General features: G+C 42.2%; 1 protein-coding gene across 5 annotated transcripts in view; it reads left to right on the top strand.

The window, feature by feature from the left end:
- The window catches only part of LOC311591271 (leukocyte immunoglobulin-like receptor subfamily A member 3), an 89676-nt gene extending 79502 nt beyond the window's left edge, over positions 1-10174 (top strand). For all 5 annotated transcript variants that reach the window (XM_084770727.1, XM_084770723.1, XM_084770724.1 and 2 more), the window contains 7 exons: positions 1234-1518; positions 4793-5080; positions 9037-9138; positions 9221-9263; positions 9465-9502; positions 9714-9766; positions 9847-10174. In XM_084770727.1, coding sequence (XP_084626853.1) covers positions 1234-1518; positions 4793-5080; positions 9037-9138; positions 9221-9263; positions 9465-9502; positions 9714-9766; positions 9847-10011 — 974 coding nt within the window. In that variant the 3' untranslated portion in view covers positions 10012-10174. The remainder of the gene's footprint in view (positions 1-1233; positions 1519-4792; positions 5081-9036; positions 9139-9220; positions 9264-9464; positions 9503-9713; positions 9767-9846) is intronic.
- The last annotated feature ends 5052 nt before the right edge of the window (positions 10175-15226 follow it).

Here is a 15226-nt window from a genome sequence, read left to right as displayed (position 1 = left end):
ATTGGAATAGATTACTACCTTTCCAACAGTAGACTTTAGATACATTCCATTCTCCATTGAATTTCTTGTGTAACCTGGCTCCTTTTGCTCACACCATCATATGACATAATCTCCACATTCTGTCTATTTCTCTTTCCTTTCCAATCTTTGAGGATTACATAATTAATTGTGATCAATGTTATTTCACACCAGAGGACCATAATAGCCTGTGTAGAGTAACAATAGTTAACCTCATATATATGCATAAGTATGTTCATTCATACATAAATATTTAGGAAGCTCAAATACAGTAGGTTTCCATGTGGCTTTTTCAAACATCATTAATGTCACTTATTCTTTGTCCTACTACTGTTCTGCCCTACCACTCCCTCTCCTTGATTAAACCTTCCTCCCCATTACTCCATATTTCCTTGTGACATCACTTTTGTTATACATTGCGGACTCCCTTAAGATCTTTCTTCTCTCACGATAGTGATGGTTTCTTTTTACTTTTCTGGATTCTTCAGGTACTTCAAATAAACACACACCCCTAAAACACCAACACTGATATCCACATATGTGTAAGATAATGGAACATTTGTTTTTCTGGATCCTGATTACTTTTCTCAGTATAATGATGTCCACCTTCATCTGCATAACTGCACATGTCATCATGGGATAGAATTGAATTCAATGTTGTCTAGTGAGGGTGCATCACAGACAGGATTAATTTATTTTCAGAGGCTCACAGACCAGGTGTGATATTAGAGGGTTGCATAATAGTTGGGTTTTTACATAGAAGGGAGATATAAAGTAAGACAGTCCAGTGTTGTAATGGGACACCATGCTGTCTGGCCCCGGGAAGTGGCAAAGTTTGGTGATAAGAGTGGCAACCCACAGGGTTCATTCCTTGGCTGCCAGAAGCCACTAGATAGCACTAAGGAATGAGAGTTATTCTTATGTGGTTTGGGAATCAGAATGTTGATTAATGAGGCCACTTGAAATATGTCAGAACTTCTGGAAACTCTGAGTTGAGACTTCCCTTTGTAGGTGTGCTGGTTAGTTTTCTTCAACATGACATAACTGAGAGTCATTTGGGAAGAAGGAATGTCAACAGAGGAATTGACCCTGCCATATTGGCCTGTGGGCATCTCTGTGGTGCATTTTCTTGATTCCTTCTTGATGTGTGAGCTCCTTGGGAACCAGGCTCTCCAGACATCAGATGGTTAGATCTCTTTTTCTGTGTCTCTCTAGGTCCATTGCCCCAGCCTTCAATATGGGCATTTCCAGGAACTGTGGTTTCCAAGGGCAGTGATGTGACCATCTTCTGCCGGCCCCCTCCAGGAGTGACCAGAGTGTGCCTAACCCATGATGTATCTGATAAAGACTGGCATGATTGCACCACACAGGGATCCAATGACATTTTTGAGTTCACTGTTCAGAACATGATACACACCAATGCGGGGAATTACTACTGTCAATCTGAGAAGGGAGGTGAATTGTCCAAAATTAGTGACAACCTGGAGTTGATGGTGACAGGTGAGCAAATGTTAAGACTACAGTTCTTTAGCCTCAGTCACTGTTACCTACCTTATTGAACTACATGTGTTCCCTCACAGGCTCTGCCTTTACCTCTGCTCCCACACGCAGGTGTTCTTGTTTACTTGGGAGTATTGGTTGAAGAAAAGCAAACCACTCCAGGATGAATTTATGTTTCTCAGCAGCAAGGCATCAGTCCCTGAAGACCTGACAACCTCCCCGAGCTTTTTTTTTTATTTTTACAGACAAGCCACTTTTAGCATGGCAATCTCTACATACCCTAGGGGTTGCTTTGAGAGACGCATCACCTACAGTTCTCAGCCATAAGAGACTTTCTGGTTTGTGAGTCCTGTCTCTAAACTATGTTATGCAAAGGCTCTGAGAATTCTTCAAGAGAAAGACTTTATAAAATCTCAGCTAAGAATCACCAATAAAGGCTACTTTAAAGCTTAGGAACTATTACTCCATACAATGGATTTGCTAAATTTCTACTCCACACGTACATTGGTCTTCCCTCTTTTCTTTGTTTTCTCTCTTTTCCTCCACTTTCCTCTCCTCTCATTTCATCCTTTCCTCTTCCATTTTCATATATTTAATTTTTTTGAGACAGGATCTTAATATTTCAGTCTGGCTTTAGACTTGGTGTGTATCTAACCATAATCTTGAACTTCTGATTCCTCTACTCTCTTATGACTAGCATTATATACCTGGACAACCACAGCATTCATGTGATGATGGTAACAGAACCCAGGGCTTTGTGTATATTAGGCAAGAACTCAGCAACTAAGTCTCATTCCCTGAAGATGATGTTTGCCATCCTTCCCCTGCACTGACTGTGGCCTAGTTTCCCTTCAGAATACTGACTACGGCCCCTAAGGGATGGAGTTCTTGGGAAATTACAGCAGTGTTCATAGAGTACCTACATAGAGCCTCTCTATGGCCCTGCTTCATAGAGAATAATAGGAACATGTTTTGTGACCCCTATAGATTAGCAATGGATGATAGATGAATTTTCTTTTGTTTTCATCTTTTTTCTCAGCTCAGGCATGATTTGTAGGTTTCATTTTAATAATGTTTTTAGTAACAGGGTTATTTTGTGATTTATTTTGAGAAAGGGTCTCACCTGTAACTCTGGCTAGCCTTGGAACTTCTTTTTTTTTTTTTTTTATTATTAATTTATTCTTGTTACATCTCAATGGTTATCCCGTCCCTTGTATCCTCCCATTCTTCCCTCCCTCCCATTTTCCCCTTATTCCCCTCCCCTATGACAGTTCCTGAGGGGGATTACCTCCCCCTCTATATGATCATAGGGTATCAAGTCTCTTCTTGGTAACCTGCTGTCCTTCCTCTGAGTGCCATCAGGTCTCCCCATCCAGGGGACATGGTCAGAGGTGTGGCACCAGAGTGTGTGAGAACGTAATATCCCACTCTCCACTTTACTGTGGAGAGTGTTCTGTCCATTGTCTAGATCTGGGTAGGGGTTTAAGGTTTACCGCCTGTATTGTCCTTGTCTGGTGCCTAGTTTGAGTGGGACCCCTGTGCCCAAATCTGCCTATCATAATGTTCTACTTGTAGGCTCCTAGGACCCTCTGGGTCCTTCTACTTTGCCTTTCTCTCATGAATCTCACATCTAGAGTCCCACTAGAATGTCCTCTCCTCTGTCTCTGTTTCCTGGTAAGTGAAGGCTTTCGTGGGACATGCCCGTTGGGCTAATATGCAGATATAAGTGAGTATATACCATTTGAGTCTTTCTGCTTCTGAGTTAACTCACTCATTATGATCATTTCTAGCTCAATCCATTTATCCACAAATTTTGGGAATTCCTTGTTTTTAATAGCTGAATAGTATTCCATAGTGTATATGTACCACAGTTTCTTTATCCATTCTTCTACTGAGGGACACTTAGGCTGTTTCCATGTTCTGGCTATTATGAATAGGGCTGCTATGAACATGGTTGAGCAAATTTTCTTGCTGTGTGCTGGAGCATCTTCTGGGTATATTCCAAGGAGTGGAATAGCTGGGTCCTGAGGAAGCCCTATTCCCATTTTTCTGAGATAGCACCAGATAGATTTCCAAAGTGGTTGTACTAGTTTGCATTCCCACCAGCAATGAAGGAGTGTTCCTCTCTCCCCACATCCTCGCCAGCATGTGGTGTCGCTTGAATTTTTGATCTTAGCCATTCTGATGGGTGTAAGATGGAATCTCAGCGTTGTTTTGATTTGCATTTCCCTGATGATTAAGGAGGTTGAGCATTTCTTTAAGTGTTTCTCAGCCATTTGATATTCCTCTGTTGAGAATTCTCTGTTTAGTTCCATGCCCCATTTCTCGATTGGGTTATTTGGTTTGGTGGTATTTAATTTCTTGAGTTCTTTATATATTTTGGATATTAGACCTTTGTCAGATGTGGGGTTAGTGAAGATCTTTTCCCAGTCTGTAGACTGTCGCTTTGTACTCTTTACGGTGTCATCTGCCTTACAGAAGCTTTTCAGCCTCATGAGGTCCCATTTATTAATTGTTGACATTAATGCCTGGGCTGTTGGTGTTCTGTTCAGGAAGTTGTCTCCTGTGCCAATATGTTCCAGGCTCTTCCCCACTTTTTCTTCTAAGTGATTTAGTGTCTCTGGTTTTATGTTGAGGTCTTTAATCCACTTAGATTTGAGTTTTGTACAAGGTGACAGATAGGGGTCCAGGTGCATTTTTTTACACATAGACATCCAGTTAGACCAGCACCATTTGTTGAAGATGCTATCCCTTTTCCATCGAATGGATTTGGCTTCTTTGTCAAAAATCAAATGACCATATGTGTGTGGATTCATATCTGGGTCTTCGATTCGATTCCACTGATCAACCAGCCTGTTGCTGTGCCAGTACCATGCAGTTTTAATTACTATTGCTTTATAGTACAATTTGAGATCGACCAGGCTGGTTTTATTTTTATTTTTATTTTAAAAATTTTTTTTATTAATTTATTCTTGTTACATCTCAATGGTTATCCCATCCCTTGTATCCTCCCATTCTTCCCTCTCTCCCATTTCCCCCTTATTCCCCTCCCCTATGACCATTCCTGAGGGGGATTTCCTCCTCCTGTATATGCTCATAGGGTTTCAAGTCTCTTCTTGGTAACCTGCTATCCTTCCTCTGAGTGTGCCTCTAGGTCTCCCCCTCCAGGGGACGTGGTCACAGAGGCATACCTGTCTCTCTTTCCTGAGTGCAAGGATTAAAGGCATGCATGTGCTACCATGATAAGCTAATAATAGAGTCTTTTCACTTTCAGGTATTTACAAGGACAAGCCATCCCTTACTGTTGATTCAGGCTCCCAGGGACTCTCAGAAAGAAATGTGACTCTCGTCTGTCACCCACCTCATTCCTTTGACACCTTCATCCTCTGCAGAGATGGAAATGCTTCCTTTCCCCAGAACTGCTCACATCAAGACCACAAGACATTCATCATCTCCCCAGTGAGCCCAGGGCACAGGAGGACCTACAGATGCTTTGGCTCTTTCAAATCTGATTCCTACTTGTGGTCACATCCTAGTGACCCCCTTGAGCTTCCAATCCCAGGTAAATATGTTTGATATTGGTTTGTTATCTCTGTGCTTAGAGAGACCTCAGTGGATGCCACGTGGAACACATCCATTCCTCTTTATGTCTGCCATGTACACTTTGCTTCACACTGCACTGCTGTTATGACTGGAAATGTTTCATTTGCATAATAGGCTGTTAATATTATAATTTAATTGTTTTACTTTGAACAGATACACATTTATATTCTTTTGTGGAATGGAAGTCTTCATCTTCCCATAATAAGAACCATTCTGAAAGATGTTGTACCACTTTGACTACTGACTGTTACTCACCAATGTTCCTTTCTGAGGAGTGTGTGTGTGTGTGTGTATGTGTGTATGTATGTGTGTCTGTGTATGTGTGTGTCACAAGTACATCACTAGCTGATGGTGACACGAAAGATGAAAGAGAATATATGTTTCTTCATTGAATGTGACTTTATGTGTCTCAGGAGATCATCACTTTTTTCTTTTTTGATTGTAATGTAGACAAATCTTTTCTCCCCTTCATTTCCTCATTCTAAACGATCCCGTATACTCCTCTTTCTCTCTTTCAAATTCATGGCTTCTTTTTTTCCATTACTTGTTGTTATATGCTCTCACTTACACACACAATATAACCCATTCAGTCTGTATAATGTTATTGTATGTATGTTTTCAGTGGTGGTCATTTGGTACTTGATAACCAGTTGGTGTGTTCTTCCCTGGGGAAGACTATTTCTCCAATTCTCAGAATTTCTAGCTCCCTGTGGTTGTGTAGAGTTGAACCTTCATGAGCATTCTTCCATGCACTTTAACATGCCCATTTTTTTTTGTTCTTGTTCAGCTCATGTTTAGGCAGTCATGTTGGGGAAAGTTTATATGTGTTGTTTCTGCAATCATTAGGAGATACAGTCTCACCACCAACTCTGATTCACTGGCACTTATACTTTCTTTTCCTCCTCTTTCACAATGTAGGAGTCATTTTGTAGATGTATCCATTGCACTACTCTGATTTTGATTTGTTATCTTTTCAATGCTATGTGTCATTAATGTGGACCTGTCACTTGTTGAAGGGAAGATGTTTTTTTGATGAGTGATGAAGACTACACATATCTGTCCTGTCACCTTTGCCATCACAGTGGTACCTCTGAAGAACCATCAGCCCAGTGGAAAATTCAGGAAACATTTACAGAAGAGAATTCAGGAAAGCTCTCTTGAATATACACATTTATGATGTGAAAGTAGAGAAGAGATTAGATAAGAATAGAAGGACCGGTGAGAGCCTGGACAGAGACAAAAATAAAGTAATGGTGGTGACATCTCAGAATTCTCAGAAAAGAAGACAGCAGGGTCAGCTTTCTTAATGGAGGGAGCTGATTTCTTTCTATCTTAGCACTTCTGCTAAGACATCTTTTAGGATGTCTTGGGGTTTTAAAAGTAGGACATGTTTTATGTATGTGGAACAAAGGAGGCAGGGCCACGGAAGTTCAACTTGGGAACTAGAAAAAAACATCAAGTGTGCATGGGTTGAAGATGGAAAGATGCTCATGAGGATGCAAGAGGAAGAAATGCTATGTAGAATAGAGAAGGGGATGGCACATGATTTACGTGAGCAAGTGGCCAACTGGTTTCCTTTCTTCCAAGAGTTAATCTCCATTTATGTCTCTTATTTTCTTTTTTTTGTTGTTTCTTTTTTTTTCTTTTTTTAATTAATTACTTAATTAATTTATTTTTTATTAATTTATTCTCATTACATCTCAATGGTTATCCCATCCCTTGTATCCTCCCATTCTTCCCTCCCTCCCATTTTCCCCTTATTCCCCTCCCCTATGACTGTTCCTGAGGGATATTTCCTCTCCCTGTTTATGCTCATAGGGTTTCAAGTCTCTTCTTGGTAGCCTGCTATCCTTCCTCTGAGTGCCACCAGGTCTCTCCCTCCAGGGGACGTGGTCAAATGTGAGGCACCAGAGTACGTGAGAAAGTCATACCCCACTCTCTACTCAAGTGTGGAGAATGTTCTGACCATTGGCTAGATCTGGGTAGGGGTTTAAAGTTTACCACTAAGTCTCTTCTTTTCCTTTCTTGGAAAGTGTGAGAGTGTGTGGTGCACTCTCATGAGGGTGTGGTGTATGCACACATATGGAGTCCAGAGTAAGACGTCAGGAGTCTTCCTCCATCACTCTCTACCTTATTTCCTTGAGATAGGAAATGTCATGGATCCTTTAGCTTGCTGTTTTTGTTAGCCTGGCTGACCACTGCACTCTAGAGACTCTCCTGTCTCCATTCTTCAATGCATGCACAGCTCACGAATATCTCTCCATGTGGATGATGGAGAGTTGACCTCAGGTTCTCATGCTTACAAAGCAAGTATGCTCATCCACTGAGCCACCTCATCAGTCTTTTGCCTTCTTCCTTCTTAACAAAATGGTTTTTGTTTTTTGAATCAGGTTTCTCTTGTGTAACTGTGGCTGTCCTGGAACTCGCTCGGTAGACCAGGCTGGCCTCAAACTCAGAGATCTGCCCGAGCCTGCCCCTTATTTGTTGGGATTTAAGGTGTGCGCCACCACTGCCTGGCTCAGTTAACTTTTAAATTAAAAATTCAGGCCAGGTGTGATGGCTCACATAAACCCCTTTAATTCTAGCACTCATATCTCTGTGAGTTCAATGTCATATGTGTTATTATTACTGTTTCTTTTTCTCCCATAAGATAGTCCCCCTCTGCTGATTTCATATTACATAATTTTATTACACTTTCACTTTCCTAACTATCTTGAGTTCTCTTTCTCTCATGGTCCCCTTCTTAGTTTCAGCACACACCTACACCCCCCCACCCCCCACACTTTTAGATATAACTGTCATATATAAGTGCTATCATGTGATATTATCCCTCTGAGTATGGCTTACTTGGTGTAATAATGATTCCAGTTTCATCTGTTTTCTTATAAGCATCATGGTTTCATTTTTCTTCCCAGCTGCATAAAGTTCCACTTTGTCTATGTACCACATTTTCTTTATTCATTTATCAGTGAATGGACATCTAAGCTGGCCTGGTCCAATTTCTGGCTGCTGTAAGTAGAACAGTATTTCACACAAATGTGCAATCCCCCTGCTACGTAGACTTAGATTTGGGCCACATTTCTGAAGAGAATCTGTTCCTTTTTCTAAAAAACCAAACACAACGTATTAGTCATTGTATGCCAACCACTCTTTATTGGCTGGTATTTCATTTAAACTTGTTTTGGTCACTTGCAATGTTTTTCAATTTCTGATTGTTGCATGTAACTTTTTTTCTATTTTTTTCCTTTATTAATTTATTCTTGTTACATCTCAATGGTTATCCCATCCCTTGTATCCTCCCATTTTTCCCTCCCTCCCATTTTCCCCTTATTCCTCTCCCCTGTGACTGTTCCTGAGGGGGATTACCTCTCCCTGTATATGTTCATAGGGTATCAAGTCTGTTGCATGTAACTTTTGATCTCCAATTTTATTAGAAAAAACTTCCCTTACTGATTGTCCTTACTCTGTGTGGTTCACTCAGACTAATCTGTGTATGTTCTTCATAGACTTGGAAAAGTTCTCCTTGAACCTCTGAGGGATGGGTGTTTCTTTTCATTTATGGACCATTTCCTCAAATAAATTTTATTTGTTATTGCATTTAACTTGTTTCATTAGGTGGGTGTGCTGGTGCATCCCTATGATCCCAGCTGAAAACAGGAAGGCCTCAAGGTTGAAGTCATTTTTGGCTACAGAGTAAGACCCTGTGTTTAAAAGACTCATCATATACTCTAACTATATTATCAATAACACGTGAATTGATTGCTTCAATTATTTTATTAGGTAAATTCCCTATAGTTTCATAAATCCCCAGTTCTGTGTTTTGTAGAAGGTTTGTATTCAATAAATGTTTGGCTGAATGAGTGAATTAACGTAACAGATGTTTAATAACAGACCACTACTCTTTTCTAATTCCAGACTCATCTGGTCCCATTGCGGTTTGGGCCTCAGTTGCTGCTGCATGCTTCCTTGTCTTCCTCCTCATTTTCATCTGCCTCTGTTGCTACTGGGCCAAATGCAGTATGTCTCAGGAAGGGTGATGAGCCTGGGAGGGTTGTATAGGGCTTGGTGGGTTCTAAGACTGGTCTTTGTCTCTCTGTAGGAACCACCAATGGTGAGACCAAGAGACAAGTAAAATATAGGAGGTAGGAAAATTTCGACTCTTTTTAATAAATACACACCTGCATCCTCATGTAAGATTTTTGTCTGAGCACTGGGTATTGAAGCCAGGGCCCCTGCCTGCTAGACAAGCAGTCTATCACTGAGCTACAACCACAACTCCTAAAATTTCTACTCATGTATCATTTCTCAGGCATAATTGAACATTTCCACTTCTTTTCACTCAGATCCAGCCCAGCCGTGGACATGGACGAAAAAAATAAATGTAAGGTGGAGTGTATGTCTCTGAGGAAAGGGATGTTTTTGGGGCTTAGGAGGCTTACTGGGAAGAGCAGAAGAGGTGGGAGGAGCCACCTTGCTGTGTGATGTTCCTGTCTTTCTCTAGGGTTCAGTTGGTCACCTATGAGATATAAACACAAGGCTATATAGTTTAAAGGCTCATGTGAAACAGGCCATCTTCTCGTCTTTTCTTCCAGATGATGACTTTGAGGGCATTCGGCCTGAGAACTGTAGTAAGGTGGACACACAAGTAAGCTCTCCCTACCTCCCTGCTGTCCTTTTCCACTCCCCCTGGGTATACTCTTCTTAATTTGTGTTTCATGATGGCAGGCATCTGCACCAGAAGACTCACAGGAAGTGACTTATGCCCAACTAAACAGAGAGATTGTCAAGAGGAACATGGATTCACTTCCCTCCAATACCCTTCCGGGCACGTCTACACAGACCTGTGTGTACGCTACCCTCACGTTATCCCAAGGGAAGAGTCAGAGCTAGCAGTGAGATGTGCAGGTGCTTCTTCAGCAAAGGGAGGCTCCATGAACACCAACTCATGTTCTTCAGCTCAATCCATCAGTCTGGCGCTGCAAAATGGACTTGAGTATAGAGAAGCTTGTTCGCTGTAAAGGAACCCCAGAGCTCATAAACATCTATCAGCAAACTTCTGATTCCTTGTGATTTGCTCACTATCTCACTTACTACTGCAACGGTCAGATGTGTACAGATGACTATTTCCTTGGGTTCAGGTTAACTTAGTAAGACATGGCTCCCACCATCTACTGAAGATGCAAGTTGCACAGTCTAGATTCCTGGCGATTAGTTATGCAGAGCATTTCAACCTGGACTGTCAAGTTGATGGATTTTAGAATCACTTAGGAGGCATAATATAGGTATGCCCATCAGAGCTCCTCCAGAGATGATGTTTATCTGAAGTGAAAAAGACATACTTTGAATATAAGCGATACTATTTTATGGGCTAGGGTTTTACATTGAATAGAAAGGGGAAAATAAGTGTGGCATCATTATTCATTGATCTCTCTCTGCTTCCTGACTATGGATACAGAACGACCAGCTTTATCATGCTCCTGATACTACATTTAGAGGCACTTTCACCTACCATATTCTCACTTCCATGATAGATTACACATGATAGAATAAACCCTTGGTGATAATTAGTCTCAGTTGTGACCTTGATGAGATACAGTCTCCCAGGAGACTGACTTCTGCATGTGTGCTTGTGAGGGATTATTTTGATTAGACTAAACTGAGGAAAGAAGACCTGTCTGCTCCATTTTCTGGGAGTCTGTCTATATAAAATAGCGATAGTTGAGCATAGGGATTGCGGGTGCAATACGTTAGCTACTTCAGGATCCTGCTACCATGACTTCATCACGATGGATTGTAACCTTGGACTCTCCCTTAAGTCGCTGTTTGTCAAGGTGTTTTATTGAAACAACAGGAAAGGTAACTGAGGGACCCTCTTTTTCTCAGTTCGACTTTATTACAGCGGTCAAAAGGTAACTAACACACAATGTGAAGAGGTAGTCAGTCTCCAGAGCTTTTTAAAAGGAAACTTTGTTTTCCAGGTGGGGAAAAAAACCACTCAGATTTGCTTAAGGAGACAATGCAGGTACCAGGGAGGAGTCAAGAACAAAGAGAATTCTTGCCATTGCTTGGTGAATAACACTGAAACAAATGTTGGAGTGCAAGAATCTTTATAAGACGGTGTTATTTCACTTGTGCCTATATGTAGGAGAGGATTAGGGTAACAGAGTAGATGGGTCTTTCCAAATGTATTTAATAACCTCCATAATGTCTTTTTTTTTATATAAAGGCTGTACCAATCTATGTTCCCTCCAACAGTGTACAAGGATTGTATATTCCCCACATTTTTTTTAAACAACCCTTTTCCACCTCTTCCATTTGGTGATGGACATTCTAATAGGTTTGAGGTGATATCTCATGGTGGGTTTGATTGACATTTACAAGATGGCTAGGGATACCGAACACCTCTCTGTATACTTGTTGAGAATCTTATATCTTCTTGAACACCAAGAAATGTCCGGACTTTGTTCATTTTATTTTTTTATTACTAGTTACTAGTTAGCATATAAGATATGACATTTCCACACATGTATATGATTGTCCTTTGTTCATATTCCCATTGCCCTCTTATGTTCCCACCTCCTACAACCGGTCTGCTCCCTCACTGTCAGGAACGCTGATGGAGGGCACCGGCTACTTATGGTTACCACATATAACACGAGGAGGAAAAGCTGACTACTCTTAGTGGGAGGTATCTGTAAGGGTAAAGTCTCAGACTGTAGTCATTATATTAAAGAAAAATATGGTTGCTAGTTTTAGCCCAGGATGGTCAAGTTATTTGTAAACACTCTTGCTTGGACCAGAGGAAAGCTTTGCTATGCTTCAGAGCCTTATCTGGGGAAGGTTTTGGACATTTCCTTGGATCTGAGACATTGGTTTTTGGACAGTCTTTGAAAGGCCTGTTTCCATGTGAACAACATACAGTCACTCAGGGATTCACCTGTTCCACACAGATATAATAATATTTCATGATATCCATGTATGAAATTCTTAAAGAATAAAAATTGTAACAAAAATAATGTTTTCAATAAGTGTTGACAAAATGAAGTAGGGAGCAGGCACAGCGACAAAATGCCTAAGGGGAATGCCATCTTGTTCCAATTCTAATATGTGTCCACCTAGACTCTTCTCAGCCTTCCAACCCTCCCCCCAACCTGCCACACAGTCACATCTGCCTTGGCAATGTTTTTGGGACTGTTCACGAGTCTGACCATGGTCCAGATACATTAATTAGAATAATTGTCATGCGACATCTGTAAGACACTGCTAAACTCTGTAGAAATATAGGTGTGGTCCAGACTCCCCTCAAACACCTACTGTGATTTTTGTCTTAAAAATACAGTATCCCTGAGGTTGATGCTAAGAGGCCCTGAAAGATGAACCCTGATCTTAGTTTCTGACTAATGAAATGACACATATGTAGAAGGAATCTCTTGTGTGTTGTATGGATGGATGCAACACATGGCAATTAAAAATTATGTGGTCTTTATCTTAGGCATGAACTAGGAGGTGGAACATCTGGTAGGCAGAGGGATTCTGGGATAGAGCCAGGCATGGAAAGATTCAGCTGGCAAGATGTGCAGAGCAAGGATGCATGGTACCTGAGCTCAGGTAACCAGCCACATGGCAGAAGGTAGATTAGTATAATGGGTTAATTTATGAGCTAGTCATAGAAGAGCCTAGCTATATGGCCTAGGAATTTGTATAATATTTAATGAGTCTCATGAGTTGTTATTCTGGGAGCTAAGGGACGAAAGGAAAAACCACCACAACATAATGGTTTCCCACTACACTCATTTACTTTGAATTGGCTTAATTAGTGTGGTTGTCAAGAACTCTCTCTGTGGATCATTTCAGTGGCTCAACAGGTGCAATCTTAGCTGAAAGTTGAGGTAGGAGGATTGCCTGAAGATTAAGGCCAGCCTGCGAAAAACAGTGAGGCCTGTATTAGATAGAGAGTGATCTTCCAAGTCTGGTCAGATGGCTCCCTAGATAGAGGTGCTTACTGTTAAGCCCAAAGACCTGAGTTCAATCCCTGGAATCCACATGACAGAAGAGAACTGACTTATAACTAAGACCTTGTCTCTAAAAAAAAAATACTGACAGGGAAAAGAGGTGGAGGAGGAAATGGGGAAGAAGTTTGTAAGGATAGGGATGTGAGATGGATTTGATCCAGTCACATTATATGCATGTAGGGATAATAATAAAAATATTTAAAAAGTTACTGAAGAGGAAAAGAATGAAAGGGAAGCTGAGAAGAAGAAAGTTGGATGCAGGGGCAGTGAGATGCTCGGATGTGGTTTTGGGTGGGAATAGAAGAAGCAGAGGGAAGTGGGAATGTGGAGGAGTGGAAATGAACTGGGGGGTGGTGGTGAAACAGCGTGGCCATTCCTGGGAAAGGGAGAGGTGACTGGCACTTGGAGGCGTAGCTCAGATTCTGCTTCTGCATCTGCTAGCCTCATAAGCATACACGGATCTTGTAAATTGTCCTTTAAGCCAGAAAGACAGCTTCAAGGAGAAAGATGCAAGCTCATGTGACCGTATTCGGGTAATGCTCGGCACTATTGTGAATTGGAGAAGTGAAAATGGCAGATCTGGGTGTGGAGGCACACACATCCTCTAGTACCAGCACTTGAGAGGTGGAGGCAGGAGAATCAGGGGTTTACAGTCACTCTTGACTACAGTAGATGAGACGGTGCCTCAAAATAGCAGCAGCAGCAGCAGCAGCAGCAGCAGCAAAAATTGAAAGTTGCAGCAGCAATGTGATGTTATTCTATCTCAAGTAGATGGGGTTGGATGGTGTCTTCAGATGTCTATGTTGAAATCTTGAGCCTTGGTGTCTTAGAATGTTACCTGATTTAAAAAAATAGGGGTGTTGAAAGTGTAACTAATGTAGTTAAATGAAGTGATATTACAGTAGAATTGGGTGCCTAATATTATATGACTGATGACCTCATGAGAAGAATTTTGGACATAGAGTACACATACATCACACACAACAAACACATATGTCCCACAACAGAACACACACACACACATTAGAAAGCACACACACATGAGTGTGCATGCATGCACAGGCACACGCAGCATGCATAGACACACACCACCCACTACCTACCAATCACACACACATCATGCACACTGAACACACACTATACACACCAAGCACACACATGGCAGACAAAGAAAAACAGAATGATTTATGAACTATGAAGAGAGGCAGAACTGGAGATGCTAGGATGGTGAGGAACAGGCGGATGTGAGTAGCCAGCGTTGCTACATGAGGCCATTTGAAGTCCTGGCCTATGTTACCATTGAGAGATGATTGATCTGGCCCACCCTTCCCCTAGGCATCTCAGGAAGATGGTCCCAGTCCATGCTTGCTGCAGTACACCAGAGAGAGGGCTCCACTCCTCACCTGGGCAAGAGATATCCCATTTCCTGCCCCTACCCTCCTGCCACAAGTGGGAGAGCTGGCCCCACCCACTGCTGGCCACTTGGGGGGGGTCATGGCTGTGAGAGAGACGGCCCTGCCACTTCCTGTGTGTGGCAAGAAGGAAAGCTGGCAGTATCCCTTGCCTGGACAGCATGGGGAAAGCTGGACCCACTTTTTTTTTTTCTGGCTGCAGCACTTAGGAGAGTGGGCCATACACCTTGCCTGGACAGCACAGTAGAACTGTCCCTGGTGGGATTGTGTAGGTGAGATGGAATCAAGGGTGTGAGCAAGGGAGGGCTGGCCATTCCTCTCATGGGCCATGAAGTTACATGGGTGCCGGAGAGATGCCCCATCCCTTGTTCCTCCTCACCTTCTGCTCCAGGAAGGAGAGCTGGCATCATCCCTCACTGGCTATAGCACTCGGGAGAGTGGGTCCCACACATCTCCTGGCAGCATTGCATAGCTGGCCCTGGAGGCAGGGTTTTGGGTAAGCTGGCCCTGAGGGTTTAAGCTTGGGTAAGTCAGTCTAGCTGCTTCCCTGATGCTGCAGACAGGAAAGCTAGCCTTGCCTCTTGCCTGGGCAATGTAGGAGAGCTGGCCCTGGTGGTGTGGGTACAGGAGCAACTGGTAGGCAAACCAACTCAGCTACCACCCAGGCGCAGACACGGGACT

The sequence above is a fragment of the Acomys minous genome, assembly GCF_964271855.1.
Source record: "Acomys minous genome assembly, chromosome: 20".
In the NCBI taxonomy this organism is placed as follows: domain Eukaryota; kingdom Metazoa; phylum Chordata; class Mammalia; order Rodentia; family Muridae; genus Acomys; species Acomys minous.
This window is presented reverse-complemented; position numbering and strand designations above follow the sequence as displayed.